The sequence below is a fragment of the Biomphalaria glabrata genome, chromosome 9 (genome assembly GCF_947242115.1).
Source record: "Biomphalaria glabrata chromosome 9, xgBioGlab47.1, whole genome shotgun sequence".
Taxonomy (NCBI): domain Eukaryota; kingdom Metazoa; phylum Mollusca; class Gastropoda; family Planorbidae; genus Biomphalaria; species Biomphalaria glabrata.
Genome location: NC_074719.1, coordinates 44,491,973 through 44,514,092, shown reverse-complemented (window position 1 = coordinate 44,514,092; position 22,120 = coordinate 44,491,973). Strand labels below are relative to the sequence as shown.

Sequence of the window (22,120 nt, the reverse complement as noted above, 5' to 3'; positions counted from 1 at the left end):
AGTTAAAAGTTGACCCCTTGTATCAACAGAAGCGCGTACGCAAGAATAAGAAAATTTGTGAATCTTCTCATGAACTTATTTCAGACCCCAAGACAGAATTTATAGAGAACTTTTTCAACCAAGTTGTTGACAAGACATTGTAATCTCTTCGATCAGGGTTTATACAGCTGAAGGAAAACACAAACTCTTTTTATTTCTGAATAATTTTCAGAATATGACAAAGGAAAATATCAGAACATGTTCAGCCGACTTGGAGATCGCTCTGACAGACATCTCAAAAGACATCGATGGATTGTGGATATACGCTTTCTGAAGAAATGGAGACAATAAAGCCAATACTCTTGCTCAGCAACAAAAGCCCAAGGAACTGTTTCTATATCTTGCTAGTAATGACAGGTCTACCACATTCCCTAATTTGTTCATCTCTTAAAGAATATTGATGACAATTCCAGTGACTGTCTCTTCTGGTGAAAGAAGTTTATCCAAACTTAAATTGATCAAAACCTTAGGTCAGTTGTTCACCAAGAACAATGGAACAATTTATCACTTGTATGTATTGAATCTCCTATAAGCAGAGACATCAATTTTCTAACAGACTTTGCTAAGAAGAAACCGCGGAAGGCACAGGTTTAAATTATTCTGTGTCATTATTTTATTAATGGTAACTGATCTTTTGGAAAAATAACCATGACTAGATGCATGACGCGTAGGACGTAATCATCTTCTTTTTGGAATAACGTCTGTATTATATAAGATAAGATGTACAACAATTGGCTTGTGAAGTTACGTGTTGAGTTGCTTCCTATTGCTTCTCAAAAAAAAATTTAAAGAGGGGCCTCGCAAAGCATCAATCAAATTAGGTCTCTCAATTCTTAAGTCCGGTCCTGGAGTTTACTTTACTGCCTTTTAAAATGTAGAGATGGATACTTAACTACCTATACCATAGTAGAGCAGCTTTAGAAGATACTTTATTTAGCCTCTGTATGTAATGTTGTAGGGAGGTTCTATTATTATTATTTGATAGGATATTTTTTTTTAAACAAAATCAAAATGTGAAGGTTTCCTAGGAGAGGGCCTAGTTGGCCTTGCGTTTAAGCGATTAAAAAATCAATCCTACTTAGCAGTCAGTCGACAGATGGAAGAACGTGCGTCACCTAGACCGTGACCCTGGACTCAGCTCAGATGCATTAGGATTTTTCCGATTCGGAAAACGCAGGAAAGGCTCTGCATTCATCATTCCATAAGTTGATGCACAGATCAAAAGTATTCTAGTCTAGAGTAGGTAGATGTTTCTTGCACATTTCTTTTTTTTTAATTTATTTTTTTTTGTTTTTATGTTGTTCAATCTACATTCTTAGATTCAGGTAGGTTAATTATGTTGTTTTTTTTTTAGTAGGTGTGCAAAAATGAACATTAGGTGGCAATGTTAAATATTTATTTAAATGTATATCAAATTCGGTCTAGAGGGGCTTGAATGCGATGCAGGTTTCAAAAAGAAGACTCATAAAACAAGATTGTATTGCTACAAATAAACACTCATCTATTTGATTTTCATTTTCATCTTCTATGTCTAAGTTCTGGTTTTGAATTTCTTCTCTTACCATTCATGTTTATCCTATAATTTACATCATTTGTTTTATTCTGTAACTACAAAAGGACATTTCCATTGTTTTCCTAATTTATGTTTCAAATCAACCACCAATAATAATACTTTATCCTCTACCTGTAATGTTCTCAACTTTCTGTTCTCATTAATACTCTCATATGCTATTTGTTTATATTTCTTATTATTATCATATGCCTCTTTCCATATTTGTTTCAAATCAAGTACTACTTCCTCCTCATCATTTTTTAACTTTTCAGACATCAACATTTATTTAAATATTTGTATCTCATCTCTTTTGGTTTTCTGCCATGAATTAGTTCATATGGTGAGAACTGGGTTGCTTCATGTATGTTATTTCTCTGAGCAAAACGTACAAAGTTTATATATTGATCCCAATTTCTCAAAGAAACTTTTTACCAGACAGACAGTGTATAGTTCCATGGTTGATATTACTTAGATTTAGACTTAGGTCCTCCCGCGCCGTTCGGCGCATTGGGCGGCAAGCTGTCTCCATAATGATCTGTCACTGGCAATATCTGAAGCCTCCTCCCACCTGGTGTCCACTGTTCTGAGGTCCTCCATGAAGGTGTGTCGCCAGGTAATACGAGGACGTCCCTGTTTGCGATTTCCTCGTTTTGGCTTCCATGTTATCGCAACTCTTGGTGTGCGTAATTCATTTTGACGTAGAACATGTCCCGCAAACCTCATGCGACGCTCACTCACAACCTCACTAAGTGTTCGACTTCCAGTTCGGCATAGGATTTCCTTGTTTGAGATCCGGTCTGTGTAACTGACTCCCAAAATCCGTCTCAGCCATCTCTGTTGAGCCACATTTAGTCTTTTCTCAATTTTGACAGATGACTTCCACGTGCATATGTAGCAGTTGGAATGACGATTGTGTTGAGAAGGTGTATTTTTGTCTCGAGTCCAATGGCTTGGCTAGTCCAAATAGGCTGCAGCCTTTGGAAGATGCTCCCTGCCTTTCCTATTCGTACGCTACATCATGGTAAGCATCTCCATCATTTGTTATGATGCTGCCAAGGTACGTGAACTTGTCCAGCTCTTCAAGCTTTGACTCGCCAAGTCTGACGGGGACACCCTTTGCCTTATATCCCACTCGCATAATTTTAGTCTTATCCAAGTTTATGCGGAGGCCAATTTTGGGTGCCTCTCTGTCTAGGCTCTCCGTCATTTCTTGAATGCATTTATTTGTAGCCCCGAGTAGTGCAACATCATCAGCAAAGTCCAAGTCCGTCAATCGGAGTTGTTCATGCCATGGAATACCAAAGGCAGTCTGGTTCATTGCTCTCCTCATTATGTAGTCGATGGCTAGGAGGAAAAGGAAGGGAGATAAGATGCACCCCTGTCTCACACCTGTCTCGATTGTAAAAAACTCTGTTGTTCCCTCTTCTGTTTTAATGCAGCAACTAGACTGACTGTAAAGGTGTCGTAGGTTGATATAAGATTTGTATTAAAAATATAGATATAATTTAAGCCTTGATAAAAAAAAACAACAACAGCAATACTCTATTTTACATATATCAATAAAAATTTACATTGAAGATATATTTTACATATATACCTACTGGATGGCTGCCTGGTCGTGTGGTATGCGCTTTGGACTGTCGTTCAATGGTCTCTGCGGTTCCGGTTTCGAACTCTGCCCGCTGCCATCTACGAGAAGTTTGTTCAAAGCTGTAATTATTGTCACAAAATTTAGGAACACCCAAAACATGTACAACCTTTCACAAACAGTCTCTCAAAATTCACTGCTGTATTAGCATTAGAGATCCTCGGGGCAACGGATCTATTTCCCAGACGTGGAATACAATTAGTTCTTGATTTCATTTAAATAAAAACTTAGATGTTTTTGGTCGTTTCGTTAACATTAATTAAGTTGATGTTTTTAACTATTTTCGTGTTTTTTTTCCTTTCCATTTCTGCTTTTGTAAATTCAGGGAAACTGGAGAATAATTGTCGTCTGCAAAAGAATGCAGCATTCTTTAGAGAAAGCAGCAGACTTCGTTAGCGCTGAAAATAGCTTGAGCCAACCTACAACAACGATTGATAAGACTGAAGGTCCGTATTTGGTAGACTGTTTATTTATTCAATACTTTGTCTTTCATATTTGAGTTTTTACTTTTTTTTTTTCTTTAAATGCCACACGGTGAGTAGTCACGATGGTCCCGGGTTTGAACTCCACACACTAACATGCAGTGACATCCCTTGCCAAAAAAAAAAAAAAGAGAGAACTGGCGAGAGAAAATGGGATCGAGATAGAAAGAGTAGAAATAGTAAGAGTAGAACTAGAAAGAGTAGAAATAAAAAGAGTAGAACTAGAAAGAGTAGAAATAAAAAGAGTAGATATAAAAAGAGTAGAAATAAAAAGAGTAGAAATAAAAAGAGTAGAAATAAAAAGAGTAGAAATAAAAAGAGTAGATATAAAAAGAGTAGAAATAAAAAGAGTAGAAATAAAAAGAGTAGAAATAGAAAGAGTAGATATAAAAAGAGTAGAAATAAAAAGAGAAGATATAAAAAGAGTAGAAATAGAAAGAGTAGAAATAGTAAGAGTAGAACTAGAAAGAGTAGAAATAAAAAGAGTAGATATAAAAAGAGTAGATATAAAAAGAGTAGATATAAAAAGAGTAGAAATAAAAAGAGTAGAACTAGAAAGAGTAGAAATAAAAAGAGTAGAAATAGAAAGAGTAGAAATAAAAAGAGTAGAAATAGAAAGAGTAGATATAAAAAGAGTAGAAATAAAAAGAGTAGAAATAAAAAGAGTAGAACTAGAAAGAGTAGAAATAAAAAGAGTAGAAATAAAAAGAGTAGAAATAAAAAGAGTAGAAATAAAAAGAGTAGATATAAAAAGAGTAGAGATAGAAAGAGTAGAAATAAAAAGAGTAGAAATAAAAAGAGTAGAAATAAAAAGAGTAGAAATAAAAAGAGTAGAAATAAAAAGAGTAGATATAAAAAGAGTAGAAATAAAAAGAGTAGAAATAAAAAGAGTAGAAATAAAAAGAGTAGAAATAGAAAGAGTAGATATAAAAGAGTAGATATAAAAAGAGTAGATATAAAAAGAGTAGATATAAAAAGAGTAGAAATAAAAAGAGTAGAAATAGTAAGAGTAGAACTAGAAAGAGTAGAAATAAAAAGAGTAGAAATAAAAAGAGTAGAAATAAAAAGAGTAGATATAAAAAGAGTAGAAATAGAAAGAGTAGAAATAGAAAGAGTAGAATTAGAAAGAGTAGATATAAAAAGAGTAGAAATAAAAAGAGTAGAACTAGAAAGAGTAGAAATAAAAAGAGTAGAAATAAAAAGAGTAGAACTAGAAAGAGTAGAAATAAAAAGAGTAGAAATAAAAAGAGTAGAAATAAAAAGAGTAGAAATAAAAAGAGTAGAAATAAAAAGAGTAGAAATAGAAAGAGTAGATATAAAAAGAGTAGAAATAAAAAGAGTAGATATAAAAAGAGTAGATATAAAAAGAGTAGAAATAGAAAGAGTAGAACTAGAAAGAGTAGAAATAAAAAGAGTAGATATAAAAAGAGTAGATATAAAAAGAGTAGATATAAAAAGAGTAGATATAAAAAAAGTAGATATAAAAAGAGTAGAACTAGAAAGAGTAGAAATAAAAAGAGTAGAAATAGAAAGAGTAGAAATAAAAAGAGTAGAAATAGAAAGAGTAGATATAAAAAGAGTAGAAATAAAAAGAGTAGAAATAAAAAGAGTAGAACTAGAAAGAGTAGAAATAAAAAGAGTAGAAATAAAAAGAGTAGAAATAAAAAGAGCAGATATAAAAAGAGTAGAAATAAAAAGAGTAGAAATAAAAAGAAAAGAGTAGAAATAAAAAGAGTAGAAATAAAAAGAGTAGAACTAGAAAGAGTAGAAATAAAAAGAGTAGATATAAAAAGAGTAGATATAAAAAGAGTAGATATAAAAAGAGTAGAAATAGAAAGAGTAGAAATAAAAAGAGTAGAAATAAAAAGAGTAGAAATAAAAAGAGTAGAAATAAAAAGAGTAGAGATAGAAAGAGTAGAAATAAAAAGAGTAGAGATAGAAAGAGTAGAGATAGAAAAAGTAGAAATAGAAAGAGTAGAAATAGAAAGAGTAGAAATAAAAAGAGTAGAGATAGAAAGAGTAGAGATAGAAAGAGTAGAGATAGAAAGAGTAGAAATAAAAAGAGTAGAGATAGAAAGAGTAGAGATAGAAAGAGTAGAGATAGAAAATGTAGAGATAGAAAGAGTAGAAATAGAAAGAGTAGAAATAGAAAAAGTAGATATAAAAAGAGTAGAGATAGAAAGAGTAGAGATTGTAATAGAAAAAAAAAAGGGGGAAAAGAAAGAGAAATCAGAAGACCAAGAGAGAGAGAGAGAGATGTGCGCCAGGTTATGCTATATGTTTAATTGATAACTGATTTAATTAGATTTAAAATTACTCTACTGAACAGGTGAACAAGAAATTGAGACATTGGAAGGTGTAGATGATGAAGAAGCGAACCTAATCGACGGCTGGAATAACTGTAAAAAGAATCCTCAACATTTTAACTTTATACCCGTTGACCAATTTACCATAAAAATGTTACCCCAGAGTCACCAAAACCAGGATGTTTATGAATACGTCAAAACTGTTTCCAGCCTGACAGTGCTCGTCGCTGTTGCTTTTACGAGTCCGAACAGGCCAACGTTGAGGGCAGACTCAAAGCTGCACTACAGCATGCACGATGACAGGAAAGTGAAACGTTACCGGAAAGCCTCTGGGACTGTGGTCGCAGTCCACCATTACCACGAACCTTGCTGGTGCTCTAACTGTCAAAGCTCCGACCTACCCAGCCAATCCAGGTGGGAACTCGAGGTAGACACGGCATCGCATGTGGTTTTTGATGAGCTCGAAGCCAGCCACACTAAACTTACACTGTTCTTCGACACCAGGTCAAGCGCTAAGGTCACTCTGAGCGATGTCCGTCTCGAAGCCAGCGTTGACATCGAAAAAGACATTTGCAGACTTTGCTGTGTGACCTGTGACAAAGATCTCGGAGCAAAATTGCAAGGAATGTTTAAGAGATATCTGAAACTTTGGGACGCCGTCTATTCAAAATACAAGAGAATTAGAAATGCTTGTCAGTTAGCCATCATAGTATCTCACCCACACGGCTGTGCTAAACATATCAGTTTGGGAAAGTGGGTAGACAAGTTTCAAGCGGAAGGATATTTCAAAAAATTTACATACACCACAGATACATGCCCTGGCAGCAGTGGCGCTCTTGTCAACCTTATTGGCTTTAATAAAGCCTGGGATGCCAATGTACATACTGGAAAAGATGGACCATTAAATTTCAGCTCTTGTGGCTACTTTACTCCTATTTGAGTGATTATGTAAATCTAAAGATCTTTGTTAACTCCTTCTCTCCTAACTGACGATACCATCGTTGATTTCACCAGAATGTGGTAAATAATTACGGAGAGAAAGAGTTAAGTATGTGATTTGTAGTTTTAAATGTTAACAATTTTAAAATGGTAAAGGAAACTGAAACTCATCTTCTGTTCGTTGTGCTTTAGAAGTGATTGCATGAGAAACTTCTTTCGTCAAAATAACTTCCCCAACAACCGTTTCCTATTATATTTAAACCTGGTCGACCGGCGGCGTAGCATACGCCGCTATTTTACAAGGCCGGCCTTGGATGACCGCATTGGGCCCCGCACTTTCATAGTAACCGCGCTAATTCTAGGTGTATAAATTATTAAATTAAACTATTGTATAAGTTATAACAGATTTCCCGCGGCCTCCTGTCAATTTACCAGGAGCTCCTGAAAATCTCCTGAAATTGCAAAATATACGAAAAGTCTTGGAAATATCCGGAAATTATTAAAATCTTTAGAAAACTCATACGAATCTCCTGAAATATATAGACAAAAATTGTCATTTTGGGGTGTCATTCAATAAGGGAAATGCCAATCCTACGCGCGATAAAAAAAAAAAAACGGCATTTTCCTTGTAATTTTGGAATCGTAAAGTTCATGGGATAACTCTATCCGCAGAAATAAAAGTGAAATTTCCTTTACTTCTTCTTCTCGTCCAAACTCTTGAGCGAAGAAGAGAATTATATATAGAGATTTTTAATTTTTAGAGATCATTACTGTTTTAACAAAATCATTAAGAAAAGTTTTTGCCTCTTTTGGTATTTTAACTTTTTTTTTTTTTGGTCACAAAATTCGAATGTTTTTTTGAGAAAGAGTTTTATAGGAACTCGTTCTTGACCTAAACTAGTCTTTCGATCTACAGCATCATTGCTTCTAGTTTTCTGTACATTTGTTCGAGTACAAGATTTTCTTGGGGCTGCCTCAGACATGAATTTATATGTTTTCTATCATATATTTCATTTAATTTTTATTGATAAAATAGTAAACCATAATTTATAAATAGCAAAACAAAACCTAATGTACTCAGAGGCATATTTTTTATTCGTTACGCTAGAACACATTCGTACAAGTGCTCGTTCTTCCCTAGTGTCATTAGAGAATGGAATGGGTTGCCTGAATCAGCCAGGAAAACAAAAGACTTAGCAAAGTTTATGATTCTAGACTAACAATAACAACTGTGCGCTTAGAAATATTTGTGTACGAATTGTTTTTTTGTTTAGCGCAATTTCATGCTTTTAGGTTTCTCAATACACTATAATACTATCACTTGTCTGGACCTGGTGGAAAGGGGTAGGAGGAGAAAGGATGGGGTATCTGGGTGATCGCTTTTTTTATGTTTTTTTTTTCGAACTTGAGAGCTAAAGCCTTCTCAGGCTTCTCAAGCCAACACGGTAACCACTCTGCTAGCGAAGAGTCTGTGAACAAGGAAGATTGTAGAGTTAGCTATTTTTTCTATTCCACGTTTGTGTTCACTAAGCCTCAGACGGCAATCTATAAAGGGTACTAATTTAGAGTATACCACCACTTCAGTCAAGTACAATTTCTTTCCCTTGTTTGAGACACCAAACAAAATAAATTATTACCAATATTTAATTAACTAGTTGATTAAAAAAAATAATTGATTCTTGTGTTTCAGTTAAAAGAAATAATTGAGCAAAATTTCAGCTTGATCCGAGATTGGATGTGGGAGAAATAGCGTCTAGAAACTTTTTAATAAACATACAGACTGAGTTGATTTAAGATGTGTAAAAATGTAATCTCTCCTGCTTCATTAAGCACTGTGTGCAGAAGTCAAGAAGACCGGATTTGACCTGCGGGCCTTAGTTAGGGCATCACTGCTTTATACCTTGAATGCTTTCGCCATTAACCGCCCTTGTTTGTAGTATAGATATCACATTGGTAATAAATTGCTCTTTTTTCTTCCTTACTTCGTATTTACACGAAATATTTGTTTTATTTAGTTCAATTTAACTCCCCCGCCCCATACACACAAAACACAATGTAGTCCTACTTTGTGATATGTTTTAGCTATATTAAAGTAGGCACATTGCTTAAGTACCAGTAGGCCTACTAAATAGTGACAAACATAAGGCGAATATTCTTCTTCCTCTTGAAACTGTCAGGTATAGTTGAGCCTTCGGCTCTTGGAACTCTAAGCCAGCAAAAGTGAACAAGAGCTCCCTTTCACGGCCTGAATGAGAACAGTGTACACTGTTCTGTCTGGCGTGGTGTTAGACTCGCGGCCAGAGACCGCGTGCACCGGGACCCCTGCCATTTTCCTTTTCTATACTAGGCTAACCGTGCAGGGCAGGCCATTTATGTAACGGCCCCTTGAGTAACGGCGCCTGGATTGTGACAAGGTTGTGGGAGCTTTTTTTTTTATAAATGAATACATTCATGGATTAATTTCTTCTTCGAAGCAATTTGTTAACACGTGAACACGCGTAGGGAAATTTTTGTTAAAGAAAAGTCAGCTGTGATTTATAAGATAAGATAAGATAAACAATTAGCGATATCAGACAAAGGAGAAAACAATTTCCTTCTCCGCGTCCAGTCTTTGTCCGGTAAACAGTCGGAAATGTTCAATGCTGTGAAGCTAGAAATGATAGTTTTGTCAACGTGGAGGTAGACCAGCTTGATACTCAGGTGAACAAAAGGACATCGTCCTACAGCGGTTCTCAACCTTTTTAACTCGGAGAACCCCTGATACGATTCCCCACTAGGCGGTAACCCCCCCCCCCCAACCGTAACATTTTGCTCGTTTATAGGCCTAGGTAAATGTGATTTTGCTAATGCTATAAAACGGGAAGCGAAATCTCTGATATTCATGATGTATTTCCCTTGAAACTGAACATAGCAAGAGCTCAGTAACATTGCGTTTGTGTAAAATAAATGTTTGCTTCGATTGAAAAAAAAAAAGTTTATCTTGATTACTAATATGTCATTCATTTACTTCTATTACTTTTCTATTGCATGTTGAGTATATTCATGTTGCATAGTTAAGTGACAATTTGAAAAGTAGGGCTAGGCATAGAAAATGTACAGTCAATGTGCCTACAATAAACTACATAAAGACCAGTTACAGAAGCCCTTCGATGAGCGTCTCTGCAAAGCATCCACACAATCCTGATGCAGTTTCAGGTGCGATGGGCAGGACACGTCTGCAGAATGGAAGACCGCTGCATCCCTATACGACTCTTGTATGGCCAACTAAGCGAAGGAAAGCGCTCGCAAGGTGGTCAAAGAAAGCGCTACAGGGATACCCTCAAAGCTTCTCTGAAGGCGTTCAAAAGTAGTAAGACCCAGGCACCTGGGAGACAGAAGCACATGACAGAGCATCATGGCGTCGCGTTGTGAAAACTGGCGCACAGGTTGCTGAGGAAAAGATAACAACACTGGCAGAAGAAAAGCGCCATAGAAGAAAAGCAAGGCCAATGACACTAGCTACCTCTGATCATCAATACACCGCTGCCACCATGTTAATTAAGATCTAGGTTCACAGTCAGCAATAAACAAACAACAACCATTAGTGTCATGGCGGAGAATGATACTTTATTATATTGAACGCGTGCACCTTTGCGCACCATATCAACACACTCCAACGTCAATTCAAAGTTTGAGCTTGTTTCTGTTTCATCGGATCAGGAATTCTCGGAACAGACTTTGTAAGAACACAAAAAATCTCATCTTCTGCATTAAGTCTACTTCTGAATTTAAACTGGATATCTAACTAACTGGAGAAACCTGTTTTGCCAAGATATGCAGTTGAAAATCGAAGAAGAAGGCGCAAACAGAATCAGAATCGAGTCAAAGAAATAACGTTTAACTGCATTGCTGAAGATGTAACGATTATGTCAGTGTCTTCGTTGATAATATATGTGATGAGTCACACATGAAGTTTCGATGTCTTTTGGTGACTCATTCTGTACCAAACATTGAAATGCAAGCATACCTGGAGCACCATCAGTGCAGACAGCACAAATATTTTTTCCAAGAGATCTTATACTATTCCAAAAATGAACCATTTTTGTCAAATACGTAATCTGTTGTACAGATTGGTACAAGAGGTTTGAAGAATAGAAAATCACGTAAACCAGTAATTGTGAACAATTTGCAGCCTCTGAGAATTCATCAAGCTGGATGTTAAACAGTGTGGTGAAGAAATCTTTTGTGTTTTTTGTTTTTTTTTATTACCTGATCAATATATCTCCCGTGTTGTTTTAGCCGCTTTGCAGCAGCACCAGAGTTTCCTCTCCGGGGCGCATTCCTGGGCCTTGGATAAAGAGGTCATGGGTGGCCCATGCGTCATGTTCCCTCTCTCGACCTTGCTGATGTGATCCAAAGGAACGCATCGCGTTACATTTGGCACCAACTCAGTTGCAAAAGCTGCCGGAGGGAATTTCATAGCTGATACTCCCAACGCCTAATGGGGCTTCACTCCTGATTTCTCCTCGAGGTTGTCTCCTGAAGCCTCAGTACCGCAAGGCAGCGGGTGTTTGAAGTCAGAGTACCCCTCTCCTAGATGAACTGCCTTACTAGACTGACGAGCTCCATCTGCCCGAAGCTCCCGGTTTTGTGGCGCCAGGTATCCGCCTTCACCCCTTCACCTGTTAGTAAGAGCAGTTTCGCCGGGCTTAATATCTAAGCCACCTGATCAATACAACTCAACTATTCTCGTGTAAACAGTGTCATTAGATAAGGACATTTCACTCAATTAAGTCACGAGTTTGGCTCCAATCAAAACCTAGACAAATCTTCGACAAATGGCAAAAAAATAACTCCTCGGCAATGATACGAGATTTCCTAGCTTTGTCGATTCTCAGAGCCACATAATAAGAAGCTTCAACGGCCGCTAAGTTTTGATTAAGATTTAAGTCTGGCCAAAGTGTGGACATCCCAGTTCCCTCCGGCTTTATGCGTTCAGCAAAAAAAAAAAAAAAAAAAAATACGTAAGAAACAAACAAACGAAAAACTCCGATGAAAAATTGACCGAAAATTTCTGATGGTCTTAGGCGAACCCTGATAAATAGTCATTCGACCACCAAACGGGCCGCGACCAACAGGTTGGAAACCTTGCCTAGAACCTGAGCGTCCAAGTCAAAGACCCGACAATGAATGTAACACACGTATATAACTCTTTTATATAGGCATGTATTTTTTTTTTTCAAATTTCCTCTTATTAATGAACAAATTGTGTTGTCTGTCTAGTAATAAGTGTGTATACGTTATTATACCTAACAAAACATGAATCAATAAACAAAAATGCTCAATTAATTATTTTGCTTGATATTAAATAAGGGAAATAACTTGTACATTATTGGTAGATATAGTTGAAATGACGGAGTTATTCCCCTTTAGAGAAGCTTTAAAAAGATAGACAATGTGAACATGACGCGCGAAAAATGGAACATTTTTTACATTGAGAAAAAAAATCCTGGTTAATCGAATATAGGCCAATAGATCCATTACACTTTATAATATTCCAGTGATAGGCCTATAAGTGAAAATTTGGAAGTAAAACCGATGTTGGATCTAAACCTAGGCCTAGGAAAACCAGTGACTTGGAAGAATTTAAGTCACTGGTTAACATGCATGACTAGATGCATGACGGGTAGGACGTAATCATCTTCTTTTTTTGAAGTAGCGTCTGTATTATATAAGATAAGATAAGATAAGATAAGTAGTCTAAACAAACTTAAACTGTTGTTGTTGTTTTTTACCTTGAGACATTAGAACGGTCAAGCTAGTATTTTTTTTTCTAAGTAATGTAACAATAATTTAATTTCTATGAAAATTGTTAGAGCTGTTTTTGAGATCCGTGTCCAGGTTCCACCCTTGTTTCATCCGCCCAGCTTCCTCCGTGAAGTTCTGACTTGATTAGGGGTATTGTAATGATACGATGAATTATTGTAACAATGTGTGTCTTCGATTTATTCATAAACTTGTTTTGGTTTATTTGACCTCAATTGATGATCGCGTATGAATCATTTGATCATAGCCTGTTTCACGCATGCGCCTGGGAGTGTTTGATTTCGATTGTTTGTTTTTTTTGAAACAGTGTTTCTCAAACTGTGTTCCGTAGAACCCTATTGTTCCGCGAAACCTGAATAGGTGCCCCTACGAACTGCTGGAATAATTAACTAGTAGGCCACTACGTGAATTTAATGCAACAGCGTCTCCAGCAACTCAGGCTAGGGGCAGTCTGTGAATAGTGCATAATGAAGGCGCAGAAAACAGGTTCCATGGTAACTGACGATTTTTCGCGAAGATACGGCCATTGACAAACGTCAGAAATACAAATCTGCCCCACAGGCCAACAAAGCTTGGACATCAATGGGTTAGAGCAGTGTTCCCCCCCCCCAAACTGTGTTCCGCTACGCCTGAATAGATGCTCCACGAACTACTGGAATAATTAACTAGTCGGCCAACACGTGAATTGATCTCTGTAAAAAAAAAATAAGCAAAATGTTCCACTAAATACTCGAAATGTGCGAATAGTTCCGTTAAGAAAAAAAGGTTTGGGAACCACTGTTTTAGAAGCAATAACGCATCTGTTACAGCAAGGAGAAAATTGACACGTAAAACTAAAGCTGAACATAGAACATACGTAATACTCGTAGATGGAGAAAGGAACGGAATGGCTCACTAAGTATTCCACGAATGTCCGTAGCCACGGGGAAATACTGCATTCCTCATTCATCTTCGGACTCGAAGACAATCCTTATTATTATTATTCCACGGGTGACTTTGTTTTAAAGGGAACAAATTCCTATCAATACATAAGTATTACTTGGATGGCTGCCTGGTCGTGCGGTTTGCGCGCTGGACTGTCGTTCGGATTTATCGATGGTCTCGGGTTCAAACCCTGCCCGCTCCCATCCCCCGTCGTCCTGCGGGAGGTTTGGACTAGGAAGTAAATTATCTTCCAACTCTGAAGGAACATCCGAAACATTTAAAACAAACAGACATAGTACTTGTTTAAACATTAACTAAATACTTAAAAAATAAATAAAATACATTTTTTTAAAAAGATTATATAAGCGAAAGAACTGTACATTTACAGTCAAATATCTCAATGCTGTAATATGTATTTCCTTTTATATGTATCAAACAAAATTGATTAACTAGCACTAATTAATTAAATAATTGGTTAATAGTTTTTTTTTAAATTGATTCGTGTTTTGTTAGGAATAATTAATTGTGTGCGAAGTTTCAACTTGATCTGAGAATGGTTAGCGGAAAAAATAGCGTGTACAAAATTTGTACCAGACAGACCGACGGAGTGAGTTAATATAATATTAAGCTTTCTTACCTAATTAATATTAAAATGTTACTTTTCCAGAAGACCGTAAGTATTTGTTGAACATCTAAAGCAAGTCATATTGTGAGGACACTTAGTAGGCCTATTATTAGTCTGAGTAGAGACGCACCATAGGTGACGGACTTTGAACGCGACTATAGTGACGTCATGACTTAGTTGGGTTCTAGATTACTTATATAAATAAAGTCAGTTGGTGCTAGGACTTCAGGGGATAATGTGATGTGATAGACAGAAACTCAACTGTGGCCATTTCAATATTGAACATCATCTGTAATTTGAATAACGGTTTGGACTTAATCTATTTTTACTTGTTACATGTGTAGGTCTTGTTACTTGTTACATGTGTAGGTCTTGTTACTTGTTACATGTGTAGGTCTTGTTACTTGTTACATGTGTAGGTCTTGTTACTTGTTACATGTGTAGGTCTTGTTACTTGTTACATGTGTAGGTCTTGTTACTTGTTACATGTGTAGGTCTTGTTACTTGTTACATGTGTAGGTCTTGTTACTTGTTACATGTGTAGGTCTTGTTACTTGTTACATGTGTAGGTCTTGTTACTTGTTACATGTGTAGGTCTTGTTACTTGTTACATGTGTAGGTCTTGTTACTTGTTACATGTGTAGGTCTTGTTACTTGTTACATGTGTAGGTCTTGTTACTTGTTACATGTGTAGGTCTTGTTACTTGTTACATGTGTAGGTCTTGTTACTTGTTACATGTGTAGGTCTTGTTACTTGTTACATGTGTAGGTCTTGTTACTTGTTACATGTGTAAGTCTTGTTACTTGTCATACTTGTTACATGTGTAGGTCTTGTTACTTGTTATACTTGTTACATGTGTAGTGGGGAGGACATAATATACGGGTCGGCTCAACTTGACCAAGCACCGGTCAGCAAAGGGTCAAGTTGACCTCTGCCCCGGTAGCTGAGATTTGAATTCCTTTTCCTGCTGGCATCCTCGATTGAAACTTGCTGCTACACACCTACTCCAATACCACCTTGTCTGATCCTGCTGTGTTTGTCCTAAGTTCATTGTTTTGACCAAGGCTGCAGGTAAACACATTTTTACTGTTTCTTGTACATCACATATTCTTGTTTATTTTTTATATATATCATATTACTACCCAGGTTTTGTCCTCATTGTCGGACTACCTTTGTTCTATTTAATTGTCATAGTTTTTGTAAGAAAAGGTAAGAGCGAAGCTCTTCAATGTATGTTAGTTTTCTATAGAACTATTTGATTTATTTTTTATTAATTACTTTGTCATTTATTTTATTAATGTTTGGTGGTGTTCCATATCTCTCTTATGTTCATAAAAGAGATGATTGGTTCACACTATAAGATTTTCTTTTTTGTTTTTGCTTGATCTAGTATTTATACCTGATGTTGTGTTTGCATTTTTTTTTACAAATTGGTCTGTTCATTTAGACCATATAATTATGTTTATTTTATGCTCTTTAGTAATCATGTTGTATGTTTGCCTTTGGCAGGTTTTTTGTGTACATTAAACTTGAAATAAGCCTCCTGACTTGCTTCGTCATTTTGGTTGTTATAATTCTGTGTCGAACCCACCACACATGTGTAGGTCTTGTTATTTGTTACATGTGTAGGTCTTGTTACTTGTTACATGTGTAGGTCTTGTTACTTGTTATACTTGTTACATGTGTAGGTCTTGTTACTTGTTACATGTGTAGGTCTTGTTACTTGTTACATGTGTAGGTCTTGTTACTTGTTTCATGTGTAGGTCTTGTTACTTGTTATACTTGTTACATGTGTAGGTCTTGTTACTTGTTACATGTGTAGGTCTTGTTACTTGTTATACTTGTTACATGTGTAGGTCTTGTTACTTGTTATACTTGTTACATGTGTAGGTCTTGTTACTTGTTACATGTGTAGGTCTTGTTACTTGTTATACTTGTTACATGTGTAGGTCTTGTTACTTGTTACATGTGTAGGTCTTGTTACTTGTTATACTTGTTACATGTGTAGGTCTTGTTACTTGTTATACTTGTTACATGTGTAGGTCTTGTTACTTGTTACATGTGTAGGTCTTGTTACTTGTTACATGTGTAGGTCTTGTTACTTGTTACATGTGTAGGTCTTATTACTTGTTACATGTGTAGGTCTTGTTACTTGTTACATGTGTAGGTCTTGTTACTTGTTACATGTGTAGGTCTTGTTACTTGTTACATGTGTAGGTCTTGTTACTTGTTACATGTGTAGGTCTTGTTACTTGTTAGTTAAGTAGGCCTACATCGAATACACACGTACTAGAAACCTAGACATATCCAGACAGGGGCGCAGTTAGGAATTTTCCATCATTTGGGACCCCGGGGGGGGGCTTGACCTCATTGGGCCCCCAGCATTTTGCGTAATATTTAATGTAAAAAACACTCATTTGGGTGTCCCCTCATGTGGGAGCCCGGGGGAATTTACGAATTTCCCCCCCTCCTCCCCCCACCCTAGCTACGCCACTGTATCAAGAGTAATCTGTCGAAGTCAGACAGCCTTTAACAACAACAAGGGCAAGGCCTATCACAATACAGGGGCGATATAAAAAATAAAATAACATTCTTTTTATTTTTATGGGGCGAAATTTAAAATTGACGAACAAACAGCACAATAATACTAATTCTGAGGGCCCGCTAAGTAGCGAGCCTTACCTTGCACTTTCCACGTGGATATTCCACGGTCTCAAAATAGCTCATTTCTTCATTGAGTTTTATTGTCCTTTTCTTTGTTAAGGCCGCTAACTGAAACATAATTTGTGACATCTTTAGGTTGGGTTACTTCCCTTTGAATATGATTATTGTCTAAAGTTACATGAAGAAAAATTGTCGAATTGGTTGCCCTTTCTCCTATCTCTCCCCCACCCCCCTCCTTTTCACGATCGTCCCAGTTCGAAGAAAGCATATTGACTTAACAACATTGAGATCGGCTCCTGGATTTTCAGTCATTGACTTTTTACGGTTGACATGGGGCAAAATTTGTTTGCTCGCTCCAATCGGACGCGGCCCTTATGATTTGATATTTGAATAGACGCCACATAGCATCGTTCGCACCCTGTTCTTCTAGTTTTGTGGGGCGGCTTGCCTTCATTCCGTGTGCCCTGCGATGTTGAGAAATGTAACTTACATCTAAAAGAGTTTTTTACTTTGAAATTGTCTTGCAGTGCATACTAGCGAACAGAAGGCACAGACATGATACTTGTGCTTGTGCTGCATTCTTTTAGCAAATACACATCTTAGAATTATCTTGTGTGTTTTACATGTTCCTTCAGATTTAGAGCTAAGTAAATCCTAGCGGCCTAGCCGAGACCAATCGTTACAGAAGGCCTAAACATTGACCTGCAACGTCACAACCTGTGGGCAGTTTAGACCAAAAGCTCGTTGCCACGGCGTACAGACCATTTACGCGGCAAAGAGCTACTTCTCTAAATTATTATTATTATTATCATAGCTTTTATAGAGCGCTACTTTCATGCTTATAGCATGCTCAGAGCGCTTTGGTCCAATCTCATTTGTTGACCAGTGGCGGGGGGGGGGAGGGGGTATCTAGGAGTCGGTTTTCCGTGCTGCCTTTAGGCGCTCAGTAAGCACAACTCTGCCCGAGTCGCGTGTCGAACCTCGAGCCCCCTTCATAGGTAGCCAAGACAAGCCAAGTTCAAGCGCACTTAGCCTCTCGACCACGCTTGCCCACAGGTTGTGACGTTGCAGGTCAGTGTTGAGACCTTCTGTAATGAAAGGTCTCGGCCAAACCTGCCAAAGGACGGCGGGGTATGGAAAGAGACCAATCATCATAGTCGGACTGACCACTGTGGCTCCTCTGGTTGGTCAAGTTTAGAACCTGAATAAATCGGATGAATGGTGGCAGTTGGTGTAACACCTCTTCTGGTGTTAATTAACGTGTCTGCTGTGTACTAACTAAACATGTCTCACTTCAATTTGAATGGTTTCACTTCTACTGTCGCGGAAGTCTACTATAACTAGAGCAGCACAACAGATATTAGAAATATTAACTCTTTCTCTCCTAATTGACGATACCATCGTTGATTTGACCTCATTAAATTGAATTAATGTTTGATTGTATAAACTTTACTTTGTGTTAGATAAAAAGAGCATGCATTCCCCTTTAATTCTATACCAAATAAAACATTTTCTGATAATGAATTAGAAAGTTATTCAAGCTTAATCATATCAAGGTAAAAACAAAATACTAATGGGAAAATGAAGAATTCTATCGGAACGTGGAAAATAATTACGGAGAGAAAGAGTTAAGTAACCCACTTATCAGCAGACAATAAATTTATTGATATAAAACAAAATACACAATTCACCCTCATAGGCATAAATGATGAGGATCAATCAGAATCACTTGTAAGATATTAGATCTACATCCAACAAATTCACTAAACAATATGGAGCGTCCTGTCCTTACACTCCTAGAACTAAATTAAAAACTGATGTCTGACCATGTGGTCAGATCTCAAAACGAGGCTTGAGCGAGATTTTCGCTTTCCACGTGAAACGCGAGAACCAAGAATTCCAAGTGAATCTCGACATGTCACTGTAGGGGGTGGCTGAGCGGTAAAGCACTTGGCTTCCGAACCGGGCACCGGGGTTCGAATCCTGGTGAAGACTGGGATTTTAAATTTCGGGATCTTCGGGCGCCTATGAGTCCACCCAGCTCTAATGGGTACCTGACATTAGTTAGGGAAAAGTAAAGGCGGTTGGTCGTTGTGCTGGCCACATGACACCCTCGTTAACCGTGGGCCACAGAAACAGATGACCTTTACATCATCTGCCCTATATACCACAAGGTCTTACTTTACTTATGTCACAGTAGCTATCAAACAATGCTCTGACAGACAGGAAAGAACAGGTAACGATTGCCATGTTCAGAACACTGCACAGTTGGAGAATTCAAAGACTCAAAACAGGGGTAACCGACTGTAAAGAAAAATACTAAAAACATGCATATATGTAACCCTGCCGTGAGTCTTACACGAACTGACAAATGAACTGTGACGTGGCAACCTGTGGTCAGGCCTACTATGACCATTGGTCTCGGGTGGATGTGGGCAAGGTAGAACCCGTTACGATTGAGACCATTGAATTGAACTTAGAATTTAAAAAAAAACAAAAAAAACATTCTCTTATGAATGCAGGGGCGTAGCTAGGAATTTTCCATCATTAGGGGTCCAGGGGCTTGACCTCTTTGGGGGCTCTTGCATTTAGCGTACTATTTAATTTTTAATGTAAAAACGCTCATTTGGGTCCCTCTCAAAGGGGGGGGGGTTTCAAATTGTCCCCCCTCCTCCACCCCCCACCCAAGCTATGTATGCCAGTGTTTCCTGCAAATTTCTTCGTAACCCTACTGGAATTCCAAGGTGAATAAGTAAGGGCTTACTCTTACCCAATCACACTCCCAGGTTACACACACACACACACATGTAACACGCAACATGCGACACACATTATTAACGAAGCCTATCGGATGGAGGCTATATTTAGGCTATATTTAGTAAACAGGGAAAGCTATACAAGCCGAACACGTCACAGCTCATTCTTTTCTGTCGAAGGCTGAAAATGTCATTGGCCCAAAGTCTATAGAGTAAATATATAGAGACCTTGATTTACAAACAATATTTCCGGTTTTCCACTTAGGCATCACAAACCAGGATCTGCGTGTAAGACGCGAGGTTTCTGTTGATGTCAACAGTTATAAATACCCTCTGAAGTGACGTATTGGCATTCAAGGCTGTGTGCTGGGTAGTCATTCATTGCTTTGGTGGTTGGATAACACACACCTGTTTGCTTAACGGAAATTTATTCAAGCACATATAAATCTAGATTGAGTTTAATATCAAAAGGTACAGTAATCGTTTCCTATTAATGTCAACACTGACAAAGCAAATCAACACGACATTTTTCAATTCTCTCAGCATTTAAGACAGCATATTTTTCTCAATAAATTATTATAAATAGGCATTTAGAAGATAGATTTAGAAGCCTTTTTGGTGCAATATAACTTTCTCTCTCTCTCTCTTCTGTCTGGCTTGTATATCTGTCTACATTTCTATCTATCAATCTCTCTCCTCTCTCTATCTCTCTGTCTATCTGTCTGTCCATCTATCTGTCTATCTATCTATCTATCTATCTATCTATCTATCTATCTATCTATCTATCTGTCTGTCTATCTATCTATCTGTCTGTCTGCCTGTCTGTCTGTCTGTCTATCATCTAATCTAATCTAATCTTCTGTCTGCCTTGTCTGTCTATTTGTCTACATTTCTATCTATCTATCTATCTATCTATCTATCTATCTATCTATCAGTCTGTCTGTCTGTCTGTCTGTCGGTCTGTCTGTCTGTCTGTCTGTCATCTAATCTAATCTAATCTAATCTAATCTTCTGTCTGCCTTGTCTATTTGTCTACATTTCTATCTATCTATCAATCTGTCTCCTCTCTCTCTCTCTCTCTCTCTCTCGTCTTTCGCTCTCTCTCGTTTTCGCTCTCTCTCTCTCTCTCTCGCTCTCTCTCTCTCTCTCTCTTTTTCACAGACATACTAACACACACATACACACACACTTATTCATGGATATGCCCCTGGAAAAAATTAGAAACTCAACTATATAAATACGACGCCGTCAATTCTAACCAAGTTAGAGTAATAAGTCGGGAGTCACTAAATCATTGGGTAGCAGACGACACAGCCAACAACGTTTGTACTAACGCTGTGGAGACCTGATCTCATTTACATAGCTGTTCAAATAGAATTAGCTCATTTCTTTGGATAACAGTTTCTTGGAACTATGGGCTCGAACCTCTACCAGAATCATCCCCTGTGGTCCTATAGGTTCAGATTAGGACATATAACTACGGCATAGGACTAGGGCATAGGACCGGGCAAAGGATTAGGACATAGGACTAGAACATGACGTTTAGGACGTAATCATCATCTTTTTTGAAGTAACGTCTGTATTTTATAATGTAAGAAAGGACTAGTGCATAGGAATCTTATCTTATATAACCCTATCTTATATAATACAGACGTTACTTCAAAAAAGAAGATGATTACGTCCTACGCGTCATGCATTTAGTCATGCATATTAACCAATGACTTAAATTCTGCTAAGTCACTGGTTTTCCTGGCTAGCTCAGGCAACCCATTCCATGCTCTAATAGTACTAGGGAAGAAGGAGTATTTGTACAAATTTGTCCTAGCATACGGGACGAGGAATGTGCCTTTATCTTTGTGTCTTTCAGAGTATTTTATTAAATTCTGTTTTTGTATTTGAAGATTATGGTTCAGTGTTTTATGTATGATTGCTACTTTACTTTTGAATAGGACATAGGACTATGACATAAGAGATAGGACATAAGGCATAAGACTAGGGCATAAAACATAGGATTAGGACATACGTCAAGGACATAGGACATATTACTAGGGCATTATCATCTTCATTTTTGAACAAGCGTCTGAAAAGTAAAGAGAATGTATGTAACATACTCGCTACGCCTAGCAATGAGTTTTTGACATAAATCAATATCAGAGAGTGACAGAGCTTTCTGTGATACGATTTTTTAGTCAGACTAAGGAGTTTTATTTCAATGTGGTGCTGGTAACAACGGATGACACCGCCCCTAGCCACGCTACTGCCTGACACACACACACACACACACAAAGATTAAACGGTTCTTGTTTAAGCCTACAACTACACTCGCTTTACTTATGGGGCTGCACCTCCTGTTTGTCAACCCTTGACGCCGCCCCTGCA

The 22,120-nt window shown here is 37.4% G+C and overlaps 2 protein-coding genes across 4 annotated transcripts in view; both read left to right on the top strand.

Annotated features, from left to right (window-relative positions):
- Positions 1 to 1,205: 1,205 nt before the first annotated feature.
- On the top strand, positions 1,206 to 11,254 carry LOC129928431 (uncharacterized). Its single transcript, XM_056042800.1, has 3 exons — positions 1,206 to 1,278; positions 3,565 to 3,685; positions 6,051 to 11,254. Exons 2-3 carry the CDS (start codon positions 3,598 to 3,600, stop codon positions 6,965 to 6,967), a joined length of 1,005 nt encoding a protein of 334 aa, XP_055898775.1. The 5' UTR covers positions 1,206 to 1,278; positions 3,565 to 3,597; the 3' UTR covers positions 6,968 to 11,254.
- An 8,756-nt stretch (positions 11,255 to 20,010) lies between these two features.
- The window catches only part of LOC106052525 (uncharacterized), a 57,329-nt gene continuing 55,219 nt past the window's right edge, over positions 20,011 to 22,120 (top strand). For all 3 annotated transcript variants that reach the window (XM_056041490.1, XM_056041487.1, XM_056041489.1), the window contains exon 1: positions 20,011 to 20,212. The gene's annotated coding sequence lies outside the window, so the exon portion shown is untranslated. The remainder of the gene's footprint in view (positions 20,213 to 22,120) is intronic.

Bases quoted from the DNA above. Each gene is read 5' to 3' on its own strand.
- LOC129928431 (XM_056042800.1), top strand. From the start codon at position 3,598: ATGCAGCATTCTTTAGAGAAAGCAGCAGACTTCGTTAGCGCTGAAAAT. The intron at 3,686-6,050 runs GTCCGTATTTGG...TCTACTGAACAG, and splicing joins AACGATTGATAAGACTGAAG to GTGAACAAGAAATTGAGACA.